Source organism: Lepus europaeus, chromosome 11 (genome assembly GCF_033115175.1).
Source record: "Lepus europaeus isolate LE1 chromosome 11, mLepTim1.pri, whole genome shotgun sequence".
Classification (NCBI taxonomy): domain Eukaryota; kingdom Metazoa; phylum Chordata; class Mammalia; order Lagomorpha; family Leporidae; genus Lepus; species Lepus europaeus.
This window is the reverse complement of record NC_084837.1, coordinates 50,346,476-50,367,670: the sequence shown is the minus strand read 5'-3', so window position 1 is coordinate 50,367,670 and position 21,195 is coordinate 50,346,476. Positions and strand designations below refer to the sequence as shown.

Genomic DNA, 21,195 nt, shown 5'->3' with positions numbered 1-21,195 from the left:
TCCCGGGAGGGAGCAAGAGTCCTCAAAGTTACATCACCGGCGGGCGGCGTGGCCTGGCGGGGGGCGTGGCCTGGCGGGGGCGGGCCCGGGTCGCGGCTGGGGAAGGCGCGGAGCGGGCACTGTCCGCCAATGGGAGAGATGGGTTTGGGGGCTAGGATGCGGGGCGGAGGGCGGCCGACAGGCCCCGGGAGCACGGCGGCCGGCGGGGCTGGGCGGAGAGTGGGTCGCGCCGGCCCCGCCAGGTACCGCCCCTGGCCCGCCCGCCTCCTTTTTAAGCGCCTCCCGCCCAGCCTCAGCTCCCGCTGCTTCGCCCTGCTTGCTACTTCCCCGTCTCTCACGTCTCCCACGTCTCCCCGGCTCCGCTCGGTTCTGTGACCACCCCGCAGCCCCCGCCCCGGTGCCATGGCCGCTGCGTACCGCCCCGGCCTGCGGTGAGTGACCACCCCATTCCCCCCAGCCTGGGGCCGACCCGCACCTGCGGCCGCTCTCGCCCCCTGGGGGCCGTCCCCTCCCGGCCTCCCATCCTCGGCGGAGGCGGGCGGGGGGCGACGGTTCTGGGATCCGCGCCGCCCGAGGTCGGCCGGCCGCGCGCCCGGCGCGCTCGTCCCCGTCCGCTCCTCCCCCTCGGCGCCTCGCTGGTCTCTGGCCGCGCGGTCTCTGTCTGCGACTTCAGAACTTCCTCCCCTGTTCCCTCGCCCCTGCGGAGCCCTGTCTCCGGGTGCTCTCCTTTCCTTCCCAGATAGAACGCGCTGAGAGCCCTGGGGGTGCTGTAAGCAGTGGTGGGACCTTGGGGCCAAGGTGCACGAGTCTCTGGGGGCCCTGAGCCCAGCGCTCCCTAAAGAAGGTAGAAGGTAAACATCTGACCTCGGCCTCCCCCGGGCTGCAACCTGCAACACAGCCAGAGGAACCTGGAGCCAGGGGAGGGAGGGTAGCAATGGGGCAGGAGGGGGCCAAGCTGCCTTCGTTTGTTGCATGGCTGGCTCGTTGCCCACCCCAGGCCTGGAGCCCCTAGGTGCGTCCTGCCTGTGTGTCCATCCCTGTACAGGCTCTCTCCTCCTTTTGTCCCAGAGTCAACTGACCGCACGTCTGCCCTGCAGCTGGTTCCACTTGGAAAGGGAGAGAGGGTCCTGCTTAGGGGAGATGGAGGCAAGGGGTCGTTGGGTCACCAGGTGCCCCGTGGGGGGAGTGCCTTTACAATGAATGCTCAGGGAAGATTCTTTGAGGCAGGAACAGACCCAGGGCCCCTTCGAGGCTGGCTCCCCTGCTCCTGGCCATGCTGGGCTCCATCCTGCTCTGACTGGTGGAAACCACCTCAGCTTCCACTCCAGCGAACTCAAGCTCCCACATCCGGGATCTGAGCTTTCTCCCTTCCCTGAGCTTACACCTCTTTGTCTGAGCTTCCTGCAGCCTGTTGGTCCACGCTGCTACCCACAGCAGTTCTCCAGGCCGTGTGGCTTCCAGGAAAGGGAGGGGGAGGCACAACTTCTCACAGTCCTGGCGTGGGGGCAGTTTCTGGTGAGGGAGGCTTTGGCCTTTGCACTCTCTGGTTGCTGCACCCTGGCTGCAGGCCAGCCACAGAGACCCTAGTTCTCTTCCTCCCTGGAGTGTGACGGACCATAAGAGACCCTCCTGGGAGCTGAAGCCTGAGCCCCAGCCAGTAACACTCATTTCCCAATGGTCAACCTTCCACACAGTTCAAAAAACCCCGACTCAGTGGGAACCTCTTATGCCATCATTGCTGGCCCAGGTGGGCCGCAGCAGATCTGGTGCCTGCAGCCCCAGCATGCTGCAAGTGTCCTCATCTACGAAGCTGGCCCTGGAAGAAGGCTGTGCCACCTGGAAGACCAGGTCCTGTGCTCGAGGCTCTCACAGTCTGACACCATCCACGCCCACAGGGAAAAAAAAAAATGAAAACAGCTGCTGATTTTTACTTACAGAAAAGTATGCTTTGGTTGGTCGGTGGCTTTGGTCTTTTCCAGCTATACTTGAGAGTGGAAAGAACATGGGTAAGGGGCTACACACTGTTCCCTGGACAGTTTCTCTGGACCCTGCTTCTTTCTGAACACTGAGCAGACATGCTGCAGCGTGGACATGGGCTGTGCCTGCATTAACATCAGCAGGCCCACGCGTGCATTTCCGCACAGCTAGCTAAGTGCCTTTGTGCCCATTTGGCCTTCCCCATCCCATGCTGACCAGCAGATGTCCTCATTAAATTCATAAAGGCCACAAGACGCCTGGGGCTGCACCCATCCCACACACCAACCCCAACCTGCTCTTCATGGTGCCTGCATCCGGACCTGCTTTAGCCCGCTCCCAAGAGGCCCCAGTTTTCCATCATACACATACAGTTCCCCACATACACTTGTCCACCATCCACGGCAGCAATGGGCCCATTGCCTCCTTGTTTCTTCTCTTGCAGGCTTAGCTGGCGTGGGCTGAGCCCCTGGGGCTGGTCGTCATGCCGCAGCATCCAGACCCTGCGCGTGCTCAGTGGAGATCTGGGCCAGCTGCCTGCTGGAGTCCGGGACTTTGTGGAGCGCAGTGCCCGCCTGTGCCAACCAGAGAGCATCCACATCTGCGATGGGACCGAGGCCGAGAATACTGCCACATTGACCCTGCTGGAGCAGCAAGGGCTCATCCGAAAGCTCCCCAAGTACAATAACTGGTAAGCCTTGAACCCAGCGACCTGCGAGATGGGGCCATCTCTTTGAATGGAGGCCACGTTGGGTTCACCAAGACAAAAATCGAATTTAAGCCATCCTAATAGGATGAGCAAGAATGGGAGCTCTGGGGAAAAGACACAGGAACTAGGCTAGTCAGTACAAGGATACTCCAAAAAGTTCATAGGAAATTTCAATTAAAAGATAAGTTTATCCGGGCTGGCGTTGTGGCTTAACAGGTAAGGCTGCCTGTGATCCAACATCCCAACTGGGTACCAGTTCTTGTGCCAGCCGCTCCACTTCTAATCCAGCTCTCTGCTATGGCCTGGAGGAAAGCAGCAGAAGATGGTACAAGTGTTTGGGCCCTTGCCACCCATGTGGGAGTCCTGAAAAAGCTCCTGGCTCCTGGCTTTGGCCTGGCCCAGCCCTGGCTGTTGTGGCCATTGTGGCCTTTTTTTTTTTTTTTTTTTTTTTTAAAGAAAGATAGTTTTTTGGTGCCAGAAGTCTTGAGATGCATGCAGGGTTTTTTCATAATGTGCATTTTCCACAAACTTTTTTGAAGACCCCTTGTGTGCATGGATTTCAAACTTTTTTGTGCCAAAATAAAGTTAGTTTTTAATTCCATTTTCCATGAACATTTTGAAGTGCCTTTGTACTTTTATATGAAGTGAAGAAGCTGATCCAAATAAGAGCTTTTCTTCTTCTTGTTCTCTTTCTCCTTCTTCTCCTCCATTTCCCCATCACCCTCCTCCTCCTCTCCTTCCTCCCCTTTCCCTCTCCCCGCTCCCCACCCCAGTTCAGGGAGCTTTTGCCAGGGCCAGAGGCTCCCCAGGGGCTGGGGCCTTGGGAAACCACATTCTCTTAGATGAGACACAGCCTGAAGGAAGGGACTGAGATGAGATTGGCTGGGAACAAATAAGGCCAACAGAAGACCCGGAGTCAGTTGAACTTGAAGAAGTAGGTCTGGGGACAGGGAGAGCTGCAGGCCAGCATCTTCCTGACAATCCCCTCTCCCCAGCTGGCTGGCCCGCACAGACCCCAAGGATGTGGCACGCGTAGAGAGCAAGACGGTGATTGTGACCCCCTCTCAGCGGGACACGGTGCCACTACCAGCTGGTGGGGCCCGTGGACAGCTGGGCAACTGGATGTCCCCAGCTGAATTCCAGCGAGCTGTGGACGAGAGGTTTCCGGGCTGCATGCAGGGTAACCAGGGTGGGGACCCCAAGGCCGGGGTACAGGGGGTGGAACCAGGTTTGGAGCCTTCATCCAGGGATGGCTTTTCCTTTGCAGGCCGCACCATGTACGTGCTTCCATTCAGCATGGGCCCTGTGGGCTCCCCGCTGGCCCGCATCGGGGTACAGCTCACCGACTCGGCCTACGTGGTGGCGAGCATGCGCATTATGACGCGGCTGGGGACGCCCGTGCTTCAGGCCCTGGGAGATGGGGACTTTGTCAAGTGTCTGCACTCCGTGGGCCAGCCGCTCACTGGGCCAGGTGAGCCCCTGCTCGGCCCAGGGGAGCCCACAGAGGCCTTCTTGTGCTTGGAGAACTCCCAAGTCCCACTTAGCCCTGGACCCTGAGAACCTGTCCCTGCTGAATCCTGATCCCCAGGAGCCAGGGCAGCGGTCTGGGCCGCGGGGGAGGCTGTGATCACAGAGCAGTTTGCACAACATTGAGAAACATCAGCCCCCCAGCCTCAAAAACGGGGGCATGGGAGCCGATGGCTGTTAGGAGGTCAGGGGCTTGAGCCCATCCTTGCTGAGTATCTCTCCTGCCAATCCCTGATCCCTCGAACCCCTGACACCCCAGTTCCGGATGCCACTGCCAGCAGCCCCATGACCCCATTGTCCCCAGGGGATCCGGTGAGCCAGTGGCCATGCAACCCAGAGAAAACCCTGATTGGCCACGTGCCTGACCAGCGGGAGATCGTCTCCTTCGGCAGCGGCTATGGTGGCAACTCCCTGCTGGGCAAGAAGTGCTTTGCCCTGCGCATCGCCTCGCGGCTGGCCCGGGATGAGGGTTGGCTGGCGGAGCACATGCTGGTGAGGGCCTGGTGAAGATCCAGGCGGCGGCAGGGGCTGGGGCAGGGGCGGGGCCCAACCAGTCTGCCTCAGCCTCGCCTGCCCCCTGCCAGGTGCCAGGCTGGCAGGCAAGGACTCTGCCCAAAGCTTTGGTTCTAGGCTGCTAGACGTCAGGGCTTCCCCTGATGGATATTCCAGGCCTGGTGGCAGGGCAGTGCACCTGTTCAGTGAATAAACATTGGCATGGGCATTCAGCCTAGAGATTAAGATACCAGTTAAGATGCCCACGTTGAAAATCAGAGTAACCTGGGTCCACTTCCCAACTCCAGCTTCCTGCTAATGCAGGCCTGGGTAGGCAGTGATGACGGCTTAAGTAATTGGGTTCCTGCCACTCATGTGCAAGACCTGGAGTGAATTCCTGGCTCTTGGCTTTGGCCTGGCCTAGCCTTTGCTGTTGTGGGCGTTCGGGAAGTGAACCAGCAGATGGGAACTCTGTCCGTCTCTGCCTTTCAAATACATTTTAAATAAATAAATAGATACACATCAGTCCTCCCTGTGAGTGAGCCCCTGTCCCTCCTCCTGCGGCCCGTGCCCTGACCATGCCCCTCCCCTCCCCCCACATGCAGATCCTGGGCATCACCAGCCCCGCAGGGAAGAAGCGCTACGTGGCAGCCGCCTTCCCCAGCGCTTGTGGCAAGACGAACCTGGCCATGATGCGGCCCACGCTGCCAGGCTGGAAAGTGGAGTGTGTGGGGGATGACATCGCCTGGATGAGGTTTGACAGCGAAGGTGAGGGCCCCTTGGGTCATGCCCTGGGCTCGGGCTCTGGCCGGAGACTGACTCTGTCCCGTGGTCTTCACAGTGAAGTTTGTTACTGAGAGCCTTTTCCTAAATCGCCGGCCCCGACCCACGCCTCCTCCTCTAGCACCTCAGAGCCTTTCCCCATCCGATCTAGGGTCTAGTTCAGGGCAAGAGGCGCAGAGCAGGCCCTTCTCCAGCCTCACGTCCCAACTTTCCCTGGATGGCCTTCCTTCCTTTCACTTTCCCTCCCAACAGGTCGACTCCGGGCCATCAACCCTGAGAACGGCTTCTTCGGTGTGGCCCCTGGCACCTCTGCCACCACCAATCCCAATGCCATGGCCACAATCCAGAGCAATACTCTCTTTACCAACGTGGCTGAGACCAGCGATGGAGGCGTGTATTGGGAGGGCATCGACCAACCCCTTCCACCTGGTGTCACCGTGACCTCCTGGCTGGGCAAACCCTGGAAACCTGGTAGGTGGGCTGGGGAAGTCGTGGTGTGGTGGCGCAGCCCCCCAGAGCTCAGCACCCTAGTAATGGACAAACCTTCTCCACAGCCCCCAGCAGTCATCTGAGGTCTGTGGGAGACACAGGGAGTTACAAATATTTGCAGGTCCCAACCCCAGGCGAGGTCTCAGTTCATGTTCCAAGTACGTCAATCGTTGGTTTTGTGATTTGGCTAAGCTACTTACCCTCCCTCGATTCACCCTCACCATCAGTTAGATGGGTGTAGTTGTTACAGTCCCCGTCTCAAGGTTGTTGGAGGATTATATTAAACAGTGAATAAAAAGTGTTCCCCACACTGCTCAACACGTAGTACATTCTCAGTAAGAAATGTAAGTTGGATTTTTTTAAAAAAGAAAAAGAAAGGATACTTACTACTTTGGAAATTGCTACAGAAAGACTTGGGCTCAAAGCCCAATCCGTAGCCTGAGCCACCAGGGAAGCGGAAGCCAGCCTCGTCCTCCAGCCAGCTCTCCCGTCCCTGGGCTCCCACTGCCGCCTTGTGTAATAGTTGTCTGGAGGTCAGTACTGTCACCCGCCCACTCCCCCGTCCCTACAGCGCACAGACCTCAGTCCAGCCCAGCCCAGCCGGACCAGCGCTGTAGTCCTTCCCAGAAGCTTCTCGACGCTGTCATCAGCCAGTGCCTCGGGCCCCCCACCCCCACCCCCTGCACCCTCTGGTATTCCATGGCCTATGGGCAGAAAGCCTGGAGGCCCAGGGTGCAAGCAGAGAGCATGGTGGGGGAGGGAGGGCCGTGGTGCTGAGCTTGTCTTCCGGGTTCCAGGCTGGCCCAACAGTTGCCCTCCTCATGTAATCACCCTTCATTTTCCCCAAGACCGTTATTAAGTCTCCCTCAGTCTTTCCCACCCAACTGAGAAATTCGAGAAACTATCATCCTTCCCCACAGACTCGTTCCCCAACCCTTTCATCATCTCTGAAAGCAGGGGTAGAGCTAGGGCGCCGTGGGCCCAGCTTCAGTTCCCAGGGCAGTACCCTGTGGCATGGGGTTCTGCGTGGGGGCTCATGCGGGGAGGGCTGTTCTCGAGAGCAGAAGCAGGAGCTGGCGGGTGGGAGAGGAGGGGGTGCTGGCTCTGTGGCTCCCTCACCCCTAGGTACCGCACTGCTTCACACCTGTGCCGCTCACTGGGCCCTCCCCTCTCCAGTTACACCTGCCCAGGCGATGTCCCTTCCTGAGTTGCTTAAGTCCTAGCACTCCATCATCAGGAGATACCATTGCGAGTTTGTTAGCTTTAACACTGATTTCTGTCTGCATGATTCTGATGGCTAAGGAGAGTCTGGCTTCCCCGGTTTGCTGGTGGGAAGGCGACTGTCTGAAATGCTGACCTGGCATTCTCAGCTTTTGCTGCAGGTTTAGAAGTTTATTTACATAATAATCCCATAAATAGTTTCTGGGGGAAAATTATAACCTTACGCCAATATCCAGCCTCATCCGCTTGAGCCCTGGTCAATGCCAAGTGCCTATAGCTGGGTGCAGATGTCAGTGGCCTGCCGCATCCCGATTCCTCTTCCACTCTTTCCTCACACAGCTCAGCCGGCGGCCCCATTTCGGATAAGTAAGCTAATCTTTTGGGGGAAACATCCTGGTCCCTTTCTCCTCTTGCTTACCACACAGGTTGTTGGAAACTAATGAGGCAAAAAGAAGTTGCACAAGAGTGTGTACACACGTATGTGTGTGTTGGGCGGACATGACCCTGGAAGTGATGGTATTTGTATTTCCTCTGCCAGGTGACAAGGAGCCCTGTGCACATCCCAACTCTCGCTTCTGTGCCCCTGCTCGGCAGTGCCCCATCATGGACCCAGCGTGGGAGGCCCCAGAGGGTGTCCCCATTGATGCCATCATCTTTGGAGGCCGCAGACCCAAAGGTGAGCAACGTGTGGGCTCCGTGCCTTCTTGGTGAAAGGTCTAGCACTGTATCAGGGTCCACCTCCTTATTTACTTACTTTCCACTTATGTCTTCATTGTTATTTGAGAGACAGAGAGAGAGACCTCTATCCACTGGTTCACTCAGATGCCTGCAACAGCCAGGACTAGGCCAGGCCAAAGCCAGAAGTCAGAAACCCAATCCAGGTCTTCCACGTGGGTGGCAAAGATCCAAATACTTGGGCCATCACCTGCTACATAATGCACACGTTAGTGGGAAACTAGAATTGGGAGCAGAGCCAGGCCTTGAAGCCAGGGACTCCAACACGGGATGCAGGCATCCCAAGTAGCAGCTTAACCCTTGTGCCAAATGCCTGCCCCAGCTCCCAGGTATACATAACACACAGGGAGCCTCCACCCAGATCCCGAGCTGTAGTTCTGTCTTCAGAGTTCTCCCCTGGTGACTGCAAGCCTGGAGGGATGCCTGGGGTCTGGCAATGGGAGAACCGAGGTCTTTGGAGGAAGAGACCAAGAGTAGTGATCACCAGAAGGGGTGCTGTGAGGATGCAGAGGAGAGAGCGGCCTGTGACCGTGTCTGTTGGTGTCGTAGGGGTACCCCTGGTTTACGAGGCCTTCAACTGGCGTCATGGGGTGTTCGTGGGCAGTGCCATGCGCTCTGAGTCCACTGCGGCAGCTGAGCACAAAGGTGAGCATCGTGCCCTCCTCCAAGCCCACCCCAAGCCACACCTTCCTCCGGCCGCGCTGCTTCCCGCTTCTGCCTTTGCTCCCTGTTCCTCCCTCTCTCTTGCCCTGAGGATACCCCAAACCCTCAGCCTCCCACAGTGTCCTCCAGCTGGCTGCAGGGTGCCCTTCCCTCACCAGGGAGGCAGAAGATTCCTTACCCATCTCGCTCCCCTCCCCAGGCAAAATCGTCATGCACGACCCGTTCGCCATGCGGCCCTTTTTCGGCTACAACTTTGGGCGCTACCTAGAACACTGGCTGAGCATGGAGGGGCGCAAGGGGGCCCAGCTGCCACGCATCTTCCACGTCAACTGGTTCCGGCGTGATGAGGCAGGCCGCTTCCTGTGGCCAGGCTTTGGGGAGAATTCTCGTGTGCTAGACTGGATCTGCCGGCGCTTAGAGGGCGAGGAGAGTGCCCGAGAGACCCCCATCGGGCTGGTGCCCAAGGAAGGGGCCTTGAATCTCAGCGGCCTGGGAGCCATAGACACCACTCAGCTCTTCTCACTCCCCAAGGACTTCTGGGAACAGGAGGTGCGTGACATTCGGAGCTACCTGACAGAGCAGGTCAACGAGGACCTGCCCAAGGAGGTGCTGGCTGAGCTGCAGGCCCTGGAGGAACGCGTGCGCAGAATGTGACCCGAGGCTGCTTGCTGGCAGGAGAGCACAGCGTGCCCGTGGGGATGGGGCGCCCCAGCTTGCAGGAGGTAGAAGCCATTTGATTGTAACTAACATCTGCGCACCGGGGGACCAGCCCTTCTCACACGCCCTGTCCCATAATAAGAGATGCTCGTTCATTTTACACAAGATTTGTCCTGTTTTTATTTCCCGTTGATCTTCACAGCTTCCATTGAGCAGCATCGTCACCATCTTCCAGCCCCTGGAGGAAGTGCTGCCTGGTGCCCCGGCAGGGCCTGGCATGCCTGGAGGGATCCAGGTTCTGTCCTACAGGCAGCATTATCAGTGGGGATCGCTAGAAGGCTCTGCCCCCTCTGTGTCCTCAGGTCCTAAGAAGGCGGGATCTTGGCCAGCTGCTCAGGGCAGCGTCTGGGCCTGAAGTCCCCAGCCACATACCCATGCATGCAGGGTATTGTGCAATGAAGCGGTGCCCCTGTCACCCTCAGACCTGACTTTCTTTTTTTTTTTTTTTTTTTAAATTTATTTTATTTATTTGAAAGAGTTACAGAGACAGAGAGAGGTCTTCCGTCTGCTGGTTCACTCCCCAATTGGCCACATTGGCCAGAACTGAGCTGATTCGGAGCCAGGAGCTTCTTCCAGGTTTCCCACGTGGGTGCAAGGGGCCCAAGGATTTGGGCCATCTTTTTTTTTTTTTTTTTTTTTTTTTTTTTATGGGAATAGTTAGAGAGAGAGAGAGAGAATGGTCTTCCTTTGCCATTGGTTCACCCCCCAAATGGCCGCCACAGCCGGTGCACTGCAGCCAGCGCACCGCGCTGATCCGAAGCCAGGAGCCAGGCACTTCTCCTGGTCTCCCATGCAGGTGCAGGGCCCAAGCACTTGGGCCATCCTCCACTGCACTCCCGGGCCACAGCAGAGAGCTGGACTGGAAGAGGAGCAACTGGGACAGAATCCGGCGCCCCAACCAGGACTAGAACCCAGGGTGCTGGCGCCGCAGGTGGAGGATTAGCCTAGTGAGCTGTTGGCGCTGGCCTTGGGTCATCTTCTACTGCTTTCCCCAGGCCATAGCAGAGAGCTGAATTGAAAATGAAGCACATGGGACTTGAACCAGCGCCCATTTGGGATGCCGATGCCAGCGCTGCAGGCCAGAGCTTTAACCTGCTGCGCCAGAGTGCCAGCCCCAGACCTGACTTTCCTCTGAAACCACTGAACAGGGATTCGTGAAAGCTTACTACTCGCTATTTAGGTGGCCGACACTTCTGTGGCACCTGCCGTGTGCCAGGCACTGTGCTAAGTGTATTATAAAGAACTCTCTGAGGGAGGGGCGATTTTATGGGTGAAGAGACATGGGCACAGAAAGGTCAAGTTACTTGTCAGGGACACACAATGCACTGCAGAGCCGGGGTCAACAACAGCTGCATAAATTTGTCTTCAGCCATAGCAGAGGCTTCTGGAACTATAAGGACCTTAGAAGGCACCTATTCCATGCATATGAATCACCTGGGGATCCTGTTAAAACTGCAGATGGATCCTCAATCGGCCATAGCCCAGAGATTCTGTCTGTCTTACAAGCTCTTGGGTGCTGCTGGTCTGGGGCCTACAGCTGGAGCAGCAAGGTGTTCACTGAAACTCCTCTGACAGCAGTTTCAGAGAGAAACCAGCTAGTGAGGGCACAGTGGGTCCACGTGAACTGGGCGTCACCTCGGCTTCGCTCCGGTGATCTGGATCAGGCTAAGTGAATGCTGAAACTGGGACAGGTAAGAGGGGAACCTCCCCAGAAAAAAGGACAAACTTCAACAAACAAAATGGGATTATTGGGAACTCCTCAAAGGGAGAACACTGGAGGAGGGAACACCAAGTGTCAAAAACGCAAGTGAGGGGAGAAAACCTGCGTGGATCTCGTGCTAGAACACAGCAATGAAGCACATTGTGTTTAGAAACAGCAAGTCCTGGCCGGTGCTGTGGCTCACTTGGCTAATCCTCCACCTGCGGCGCCGGCATCCAAAATGGGCGCCGGGTTCTAGTCCCAATTGCCCCTCTTCCAGTCCAGCTCTCTGCTGTGGCCAGGGAGGGCAATGGAGGATGGCCCAGGTGCTTGGGCCCCTGCACCTGCATGGGAGACCAGGAAGAAGCACCTGGGTCCTGGCTTCGGATGGGCGCTGCGCTGGCTGTGGCAGCCATTTGGGGAGTGAACCAACGGAAGAAAGACCTTTCTCTGTCTCTCTCTCACTATCTATAACTACCTGTAGAAGGAAGGGAAGGAGGGAAAGTCCTGGGTGCTCCACTTGGATCCAGCTCCTGCTAATGTGCCTGGGAAAGCAACTGATGATGGCCCAAGTGCTTGGGCCCCTGCTACCCACACAGGAGACCCAGATGTCCTGGCTTAGGCCTGGATCAGCCATGGCTGTTGCAGCCATTAGGAGCGCGAACCAATGGATGGAAGATCTCTCTGTCTTTAAAAATAAATAAATTTTATTAATACAAAGGTAAAGGGACCAGCATTGTGGCAATGTGGGTTAAACCACTGCCTGTGAAGCCAGCATACCATATCAGAGTGCCAGTTAGAGTCCCAGCTGCCTCGCTTCCAATCCAGCCTGGGAAAACAGCAGAAGATGGCCCAAGTGCTTGGGCCCCTGCCACCTATATGGGAGGCTCAGATGAGTTCCAGGCTCTTGACTTCAGCCTGGCTCAGACCTGGCTGTTGTGGTCATTTGGGGAGTGAACCAGCAGATGAAAGGTTTTCTGTTACTCTTTTCAAGTAAATAAATAAATCTTTAAAAAATAAATAAATAAAAAGTGAAATTTTCAGTTCCATAAATAGCCCGTGATGACTCAAACAGTACCTTCACTGGTCCCATAGTGCAGACAGTAAGCACATGGTGGACTTGAGGCAGCAATGCCTCTCAGTATTTTCTCTTTTTTTGTTATGTTATGCCTTTTTAAAAAAACTTTTATTTAATAAATATAAATTTTGAAAGTATAACTTTTGAATTATAGCAGCTTTTCCCCCCATAACTTCCCTCCCACCCGCAACCATCCCATCTCCTACTCCCTCTCCCATCCCATTCTTCATCAAGATTCATTTTCAATTATCTTTATATACAGAAGATCAACTTCATATTTACTAAGTAAAGATTTCAATAGTTTGTACCCACACAGAAACACAAAGTGTAAAATACTGTTTGAGTACTAGTTTTACCGTTAATTCACACAGTACAACAACATTAAGGACAGAGATCCAAATGGGGAGTAAGTGCACAGTGACTCCCACTGTTGATTTAACAATTGACACTCTTATTTATGACGTCAGTAATCACCTGAGGCTCTTGTCATGAGCTGCCAAGGCTATGGAAGCCTCTTGAGTTCACCAACTTTGATCTTATTTGGACAAGGCCATAGTCAAAGTGGAAGTTCTCTCCTCCCTTCAGAGAAAGGTACCTCCTTCTTTGATGGCCCGTTCTTTCCACTGGGATCTCACAGAGATCTTTCATTTAGGTTTTTTGTTTGTTTGTTTTTTGTTTTGGTTTTTTGTGGGTTTTTTTTGCCACAGTGTCTTGGCTTTCCATGCCTGAAATACTCTCATGGGCTTTTTAGCCAGATTTGAATGCCTTAAGGGCTGATTCTGAGGCCAGAGTGCTGTTTAGGACATCTGCCATTTTATGAGTCTGCTGTGTATGCTGCTTCCCATGTTGGATTGTTCTCTCCTTTTTAATTCTATCATTTAGTATTAGCAGACACTAGTCTTGTTTATGTGATCCCTTTGACAATCAGTCCTATCTTTATGATCAATTATGAACTTAAACTGATCATTTTGGCTGGTAAGATGGCATTGGTACATGCCATCTTAATGGGATTGATTTGGAATCCCCGGCATGTTTCTAGCTCTACCATTAGGGGTAAGTCCAAGTGGGCATGTGCCAAACTGTACACCTCTTCCCTTTCTTATTCCCACTCTTAAATTTAACAGGGGTCACTTTTCAGTTAAATTTAAACACCTAAGAATAATTTTGTGTTAATTGAAGAGTTCAGCCAATGGTATTAAGTAGAACAAACAAAAAAAAAGTACTAAAAGGAATAAAATAGTAAGCTGTTCCTTGACAGTCAGGGTCTGACTGACTGTCAGAGGCTGAACCTCTCAGTATTTTCATCTGTAAAATGGGAATGTGCCTACACCCACAGCATTTGAGGGTTGAAAGTCCACGGAGGAGCTGGTGCTGTGGCGTAGCAGGTAAAGCCACCGCCTGCAGTGCCGGCATCCCATATGGACGACAGTTTGAGTCCCGGCTGCTCCACTTCCTATCCAGCTCTCTGCTATGACCTGGGAATTCAGAAGATGGCCCAAGTCCTTAGGCCCCTGCACCCATGTGAGAGACCTGGAAGAAACTCCTGGCTCCTGGCTTTAGATCAGCTCAGCTCAGGCCATTGTGGCCATCTGGGGAGTGAATAAGTGGATGGAAGACCTCTCTCTCTCTCTCTCTCTCTCTCTCTGCCTCTGCCTCTCTGTAACTCTGCCTTTTAAATAAATAAATCTTTTTAAAAAAAATAATAAAGTCCACAGAGTAGAGCCCTCAGCTATGCCTGGTACCAAAGACATTTTCATACCAGTAGCCATTGACACCACTATTTCTCTCTCTTTTTTTAAGATTTATTTATTTATTTGAGAGGCAGAGTTACAGAGAGGCAGAGGCAGAGAGAGAGAGGTCTTCATCTGCTGGTTCACTCCCCAAATAGTCTCAATGGCTGGAGCTGGGCCTATTAGAGTCCAGGAGCCAGGAGCTTCTTTCGGGTCTCCCATGCGAGTGCAGGGGCCCAAGCACTTAGGCCATCTTCTACTGCTTTCCCAGGCCATGGCAGAGAGCTGGATTGGAAGAGGAGCAGCCAGGACTTGAACTGGCACCCAAATGGGGTGCCGGCACTGCAGGCAGCAACTTTAACCACTACGCCATAGTGCCAGCCCCAAATTTTTATGTCTTTTATGTCTCTGTCATTTCCCTCCTCCATTCCTTTCTTTTCTTTCATTTCAGCCATTGATGAAGCCATGCCTAAAGAGGTAACTTCCTTGAATCTGTTCCAAAATTAATATTTTTATCTTTGTTGTTTCTATACTTTCAGGCCATTTCATGCAATTTAGAAAATGTCCTCACTTCCTTTAGCCACATTAAAAATTAACTTCCAAGGCCTCATGAATGGTACAAAGGCTGGAGCCCCTCATTGTGGCAGCACAGGTGGCTTAGAGCACGTATGTAGGGTACAGCGAAATCAAGTATTCCTGGTGGTCTTTTGGCCTTTAATTTCTGTTACAGTGGGACTTAAGAGGACGAGGAAGAAGTCTGCCTGTGAACACCTGGGGCAGGAGCAGCTGCACGGTCGCGTTTGCTTTCCTACCATTTACCTCTGCAAACTTCTGTGCAGATTACTGCTTCCCACTTGCCAAATTTCACAACATTTGACTTCTAAAGTTCAGTACCAGCTAAGTTATGCTGCTTCGTTCTGTTTCTTCTCTTTCTTCTGTGAGTTGGATAATTTAATGTGCGTCAGGTTCGCACAGTGCAGTGGGGGATACCTGGCTCCCAGGCCACCCCCTGGCAGAAGAAGCAGGTGTCACTGGCTTGTGCACCTGCCACGTGCTCCTGGTATGGGTGACGACACCCTGACATGCCTGCTCAATATCCAGCACTGTGGTGGAATGAGGTGAAAAGGTCATATCAAGATGGCCGCTGAGGTGAAAAGGTCATGCCAAGATGGCTGCTGGCAACAGGCCATGATTGGATGGCTTCGGAAACCACATGACAACAGAGGAAACCACATGACAACAGAGACTGACTGACGGCAGGCCGTGATTGGATGGTTTCAGAAACTGCCTGGCGACAAGAGCCTGACTGGCAACAGGCTGTGATTGGATAGCTTTGGAAACTGCCTGGCAACAGGCTGTGATTAGTTGGGGCATAGACCGCCCCTTGACCGGATTGGCTGGTCTTGGCTATATAAGCTTTGTACTAACTCAAATAAACGAGTCTGCGGGCTACTCGCCTCAGGCCTGTTTTCACCTGACTCCCGGGGTCTGTGTGGTGACTCAGTGCCTCTTGCCCCTACCACGCTCCTCCTCTCAGAAACAAAGTTGAGAAATCAACTGTAACACAGAACCACATAAGCCGACCTCGCAGAGCCAACTTTGTTCTGTTTCTAATTGACCTTAGCAAATGTCCATAGCATAATAATCCAATAGTATCTGAGAGTATTTATGTAGACAATGTTTGATAAGCATTTTAATAAGATTTGTATTTTTGAATTTAGTATATAATAAAAAGATATGTTTGAGTGTCAAAAAAATCCACACCTGTGGCCGGTGCCGTGGCTTAACAGGCTAATCCTCTGCTTTGCAGCGCCGGCACACCGGGTTCTAGTCCCGGTTGGGGCGCCGGATTCTATCCCGGTTGCTCCTCTTCCAGGCCAGCTCTCTGCTATGCTCCGGGAAGGCAGTGGAGGATGGCCCAAGTCCTTGGGCCCTGCACCCGCATGGAAGACCAGGAGAAGCACCTGGCTCCTGGCTTCGGATCAGCGAGATGCGCCGGCTGTGGCGGCCATTGGAGGGTGAACCAACGGCAAAAAGGAAGACCTTTCTCTCTGTCTCTCTCTCTCTCACTATCCACTCTGCCTGTCAAAAAAAAAAAAAATCCACACCTAGATGTTCAATCAATGCCTAAATTTGTTATCTCATTGGGGATATATTCAAGTTCCATTGTAACAAGTGGAATATTTTTATAAAGGGACTCTTCCTTTTATGTTCTATTTCATTTCCTTGTGGTGTGGTTCATACAGGAACAAGATAACTGCTTAATTCTTCTTTATATACCATCTTCAAAATAATGATTTGGTTTCCCATCATCTTTCAAAAAGGTAGTCAATTAGGTACACCACACACGCACATACACCATTATGAGCAGATTTAAACATACTGTTTATTAAATTAACCTTATTAATGCTCAAATTGTCCCACCTTTAGCCATAGGATCTTGGATCCTGAGCCTTTAAAAAAAAAAAGATTTGGCTGGCTCCAGGGCTCACTGGCTAATCCTCTGCCTGCAGCGTCGGTACCCCAGGTTCTAGTTCCAGTTGGGGCGCCGGATTCTGTCCTGGTTGCTCCTCTTCCAGTCCAGCTCTCTGGTGTGGCCTGGGAAGGCAGTGGAGGATGGCCCAAGTCCTTGGGCCCTGCACCTGCATGGGAGACCAGGAGGAAGCACCTGGCTTCTGGCTTCGGATCGGAAAATGGAAAGAAGACCTTCTGTCTCTCTCTCTCTCACTGTCTAACTCTGCCTGTCAAAAAAAAAAAAAAGATTTATTTATTTATTTGAAAGTTACAGTTACACACAGAGAGAAGGAGAGGCATAGAGAGAGAGGTCTTCCATCCACTGGTTCACTCCCCAAATGGCTGCAATGGCTAGAGCTGCACCGATCTGAAGCCAGGGCCAGGAGCTTCCTCCAGGTCTTCCCATGCGGGTGCAAAGGCCCAAGGACTTGGGCCATCTTCTACTGTGTTCCCAGGCCATAACAGAAAGCTAGATCGGAAGTGTGCCCAGCACCCATATGGGATGCTGGCACTGCATGCATCGGCTTTACCCACTACGCCACAGCGCTGGTCCCCGAGTCCTTTTGAAAAAAAAAAAATTATGTATTTGAAAGAGTTACAGAGAGGGAGGTAGAGAGAGAAAGATCTTCCATCTGCTGGTTCACTTCCTAGATGGCCACAATGGCTGGAACTGTGCACGATCTGAAGCCAGGAGCCAGGAGTTTCCTCCAGGTCTCCTGCATGGGTGCAGAGACCAATGACTTGGGCCATCTTCTACTGCTTTCCCAGGCCATAGCAAAGAGCTGAATTGGAAGTGGAGCATCTGGGACTCAAACTGGCGCCCATATGGAATGCCAGCACCTCAAGCACCTTTACCTGCTATGCCACAAGGCCAGCCCCTCCTGAGCTCTTTTGACAAGACCCTGATACGTCTGTTTGCTTTCCCGATAACTGGTGTAAGTTGTTCCATACTCAGCTTGTATGTTTCCTGCCCTAGACCTGGAATCAGCCATCTCTCCAAGAAGCTCTGGGTTCTTCCAGTGGGAGATGATATTATTAAGACCACAATCTGGATGTGAAGAATGTTCATTGCTAACTGGATTAGTAATTGTTTCTAGACCTTTTCAGTGGGGAGAGACAGGAAGATAAAATACCTCATGAGTTCAGACTGACAGTTCCTATTCAAAACCAGGACTAAGGGCAGGCGTTTGGTACAGCTGATTGCAATGCCCACATCCCATATGGAGTGTCTAGTTTGGAGTCCCAGCTCTGCTTCTAATTCCAGCTTTCTGCTAATACACACACTGGGAGGCAGCAGGTTATGGCCAAGGGCTTGGGTCTCTGCCACTCACATGGGAAACCCAGATGGGGTTCCAGGCTTCTGGCTTTGGTCAGGCCCAGCCCTGGCTGTTGCAGGCATCTGAGGAGTGAACCAGCAAATGGAAGATCTCTATCTCTGTCTCTCTCTCTGCCTTTCAAATAAATTAAAATTTAAAAAGAAAACAGGACTGAAGTTCTCTGTACCTCCTATTCTACACACACGCGCACACACAAATTTGAGCCTTAAGTATACAAGATATGAGACTAACATCCCGGAAGTAACTGCTTTCCAATCAACACATTTTAAGTCCTGTGCAAATCAGCATACTTCCTCCCTCGAATCCACACAGCCGCTGCTACAAGAAGACAATGAATAAACAGGCGGTCTCAGTCACTTCAGGAGACCACACGTTCCCTTCCCTTCGTGTTGCCAGGAGATGTACTTGTGTCCCCAAGCTCTGTGCAGTCACCAGGCGGGGGGCTGGGGTGGGGGAAAGGTCAGAAATGGTTAGCCAGAGCACAGAACTTATTTTCCCCTGCTCTGTTCCAGCCCAGTCCGCCCTCTAGTGGAGGCCGAAGGGTAGGAAAAAAACAAACCCAGGTAGGTCAGACAGGAAGTGAACTAGCTGACATTTACTTAGCAATTACCAGAAATAGTCCTAAAATGGGCGCTGAAAGTAGAAAACCTCTTTGTGGCTTTCAGTGAGAGAGGCTTTCAAGTGTAGCTGGGGACAGTAGAGGCTGCCCGAATGAAAAGCACTTTATAAACTGTCACCAAGCAACGTGTCAGATTTCAAAATCAAGGGAGTGTGCCACAGTGACAGAACTACAATTACCTTTAACGAAATGCCATTTTATTTCTTTCAATAGAAAACATAGTGCACCCTAAAATACAATAGCTCATACACACTTTGGAAAACAGTGTAGGTCACAAGTGACATCAAGTCCATAGGCTAGGAAATCGTTTATACACAATGAATCAGTGGACCCAGGGATGAATGCTATAGTCTTTAGCACTTGATTTGACATTAAGGAGGAAATTTTGGTCTAAGTCCTCTGATTTTTTTTTTTTAACATTTACCATGACTTTTTTTTTAAGATTTATTTTATTTATTTGAAAGAGTTACACAGTGAGAGAAGGAGAGGCAGAGAGAAAGAGAAAGGAGCGCTTCCATCTGCTGGTTCACTTCCCAATTGGCAGCAATAGCTGTAGCTGTGCCTATCCGAAGCCAGGAGTCAGGAGTCTCCCACGTGGGTGCAGGGGCCCAAGGCCTTGGGCCATCTTCTAGTGCTTTCCCAGGCCACAGCAGAGAGCTGGATCAGAAGAGGAGCAGCTGGGACTCAAACTGGCGCCCATATGGGATGCCGGCACTGCAGGCGGAGGCTTTACCCACTATACCACAGCGCCAGCCCCCACCATGACTTTTAAATGTAATATTCAATATTAGACAAGTTCCCTCTTACAAAGGCTTGAATTTACAAGATCTTGTTAAGGCTTAAACTAGATTTGTAATACAAAGAAGAGGAAAGAGATTATAAAAAAAAAGGAATTATTAAGAAGGTGAATTTAATATAAATTCTTGTTTTTCTAGATCTCAGGTCAGGTGCCAGAATTGTATTAGTAATAGAATCCTGGGGCCAGCGCTATGGCGTAGTGGGTTAAGCATCCACCTGTGGCACTGGCATCCCATATGGGCGCTGGTTTGAGTCCCAGCTGTTCTACTTCCAATCCAGCTCCCAGCTGATGGCCTGAGAAAACAGTAGATGGCCCAAGTGCTTGGGCTCCTGCACCCGCATGGGAGACACAGAAGAAGCTCCTGGATCCTGGCTTGGGATCGGCACAGCTCCAGCTATTGTGGCCAATTGGGGTGTGAACCAGCAGATGCAAGACCTCTCTCTCTGTAACTTTGCCTCTCAAGTAAATAAATAAATCTTTGAAAAAAAACTTTTAAAAAGAATCCTTTGTTCATGCAACACCTATGTCATTGGTCCCTGAAAGGCCTTCCTCATTTTATTATTTAATAACGTAATGAGCCTGGGTATTTCGACACTTTATGTAAAATTGAAACCATATTGTTTTGGCATCCACCAGGATTTGTCACTAGAAGGGACTGTCTACCACTTTTAAAACTCCGCAGTGTTGGCCGGCGCCGTGGCTCAACAGGCTAATCCTCCGCCTTGCAGCGCCGGCACACCGGGTTCGGATTCTGTCCCACTTGCCCCTCTTTCAGGCCAGCTCTCTGCTATGGCCTGGGAGTGCAGTGGAGGATGGCCCAAGTACTTGGGCCCTGCACACCAGGGGAGACCAGGAGAAGCACCTGGCTCCTGCCATCAGATCAGCGCCCGGCCGCGGCGGCCATTGGAGGGTGAACCAACGGCAAAAGGAAAGACCTTTCTCTCTGTCTCTCTCTCTCACTGTCCACTCTGCCTGTCCAAAAAAAAAAAAAAAAAAAACAAAACTCTGCAGTGTAGCTTGTATCATTCCCCATGGTATAAAAATAGACTACAACATCATGTTCATGGCTACATGTTTCTGTGTCTGTGCCATATGGACCACAACTTATTTAGCCAATCCTATAACTGTATAGATACGGGGATCTATTTTTCTTTCCAGTGTTCCACTATTATCAATCATTGCCAGACAGGAATACATTTTTCCCCGGGTCCAGGAGAGACTCCCAGAAGTGGTACCACTGGGTCAAGTGCAGGGGCCGTGATGGAACTTCACTAATTGAGACCAGGCTTCCTCCAGATAAGAAATTCTCCCGCAGGTGCTGAGGTGGGAATAAACAAGGGATTTATGGGCTTACTTGTTGGCAAAAACAACCAAAAGTGAGGTTAATAAAAAACAGACAACCAGATTCGGAGGTTTGCATTGAACGATCCAGAGCCCCATGAGAGGTCCTTAGAGGATCCTTCAGAGGATCCGCCAAGAGGCGAGGCCGAAGGAAAAGCAAAGTAAGAATCTAAGGAAGGGAAATATCTGAAAAAGACGATTCCAGATTCCCCAGGCTGGATAATCCGAAACTGTGAAGTCCCAGGAAATGTTATAGCACAGACAGTGAGCAAGCTGGCAATAAGGGGCCGGCGACCAGCAGCAGCGCCAAATCCGTGGAGCCCAGCCCAAGACGAAAATGCTTCCAAAATTAAAGATTTCAGGGCGCTGGGAGCCCAACATTCGGGCGAGCACCGGCCCCTTCTAAGCGCCCGGTTGGCCTGCACAGGTCGCACGCCCATGAAGCCGGCTCCGGCGATAGGCTGCGGTCCAGCGGCCCGCAGAGCAGGACGGCCACACCCTCACCCTCCTGGGGTGTGCAAGCCCCACAGGAGGCCCCTCGCTCCCCTCCCTGCCCTCAGGGGCTCAGGGCAGCTGGGGGGGGGGGGAGGAGGCAGTGCGGTAAGGGCGGGAGCGTCGCAGCGGGCGAACAGCTGGGAGCCAGGACTTTACAGCCGGCACAGCGAGGTCACTGGAACTGCATGTCTCCCCACCTCTGGCCTGGGCAAAGATCCCGAAGTGTGGCAAGCCTTTGGCCTTGGACTCTGCCCCGTTACTCATAAACCCACT

The 21,195-nt window shown here is 52.7% G+C and overlaps 1 protein-coding gene across 1 annotated transcript; it reads left to right on the top strand.

Moving 5' to 3' along the window:
- The first annotated feature begins 287 nt into the window (after positions 1-287).
- Positions 288-9,415, top strand: PCK2 (phosphoenolpyruvate carboxykinase 2, mitochondrial). The gene is made up of 10 exons (XM_062205400.1): positions 288-431; positions 2,420-2,665; positions 3,679-3,863; positions 3,951-4,154; positions 4,515-4,702; positions 5,308-5,470; positions 5,738-5,956; positions 7,734-7,871; positions 8,480-8,575; positions 8,793-9,415. Exons 1-10 carry the CDS (start codon positions 403-405, stop codon positions 9,245-9,247), a joined length of 1,923 nt encoding a protein of 640 aa, XP_062061384.1. The 5' UTR covers positions 288-402; the 3' UTR covers positions 9,248-9,415.
- Positions 9,416-21,195: the final 11,780 nt, after the last annotated feature.

What these genes read in the sequence shown, in the direction of transcription:
- PCK2 (XM_062205400.1), top strand. Translation starts at nt 403, where the DNA reads ATGGCCGCTGCGTACCGCCCCGGCCTGCG. An exon ending in CCAGCCGCTCACTGGGCCAG is followed by an intron (nt 4,155 to 4,514) that starts GTGAGCCCCTGC and finishes CATTGTCCCCAG; the next exon opens with GGGATCCGGTGAGCCAGTGG. An exon ending in TGGAGGCCGCAGACCCAAAG is followed by an intron (nt 7,872 to 8,479) that starts GTGAGCAACGTG and finishes TTGGTGTCGTAG; the next exon opens with GGGTACCCCTGGTTTACGAG.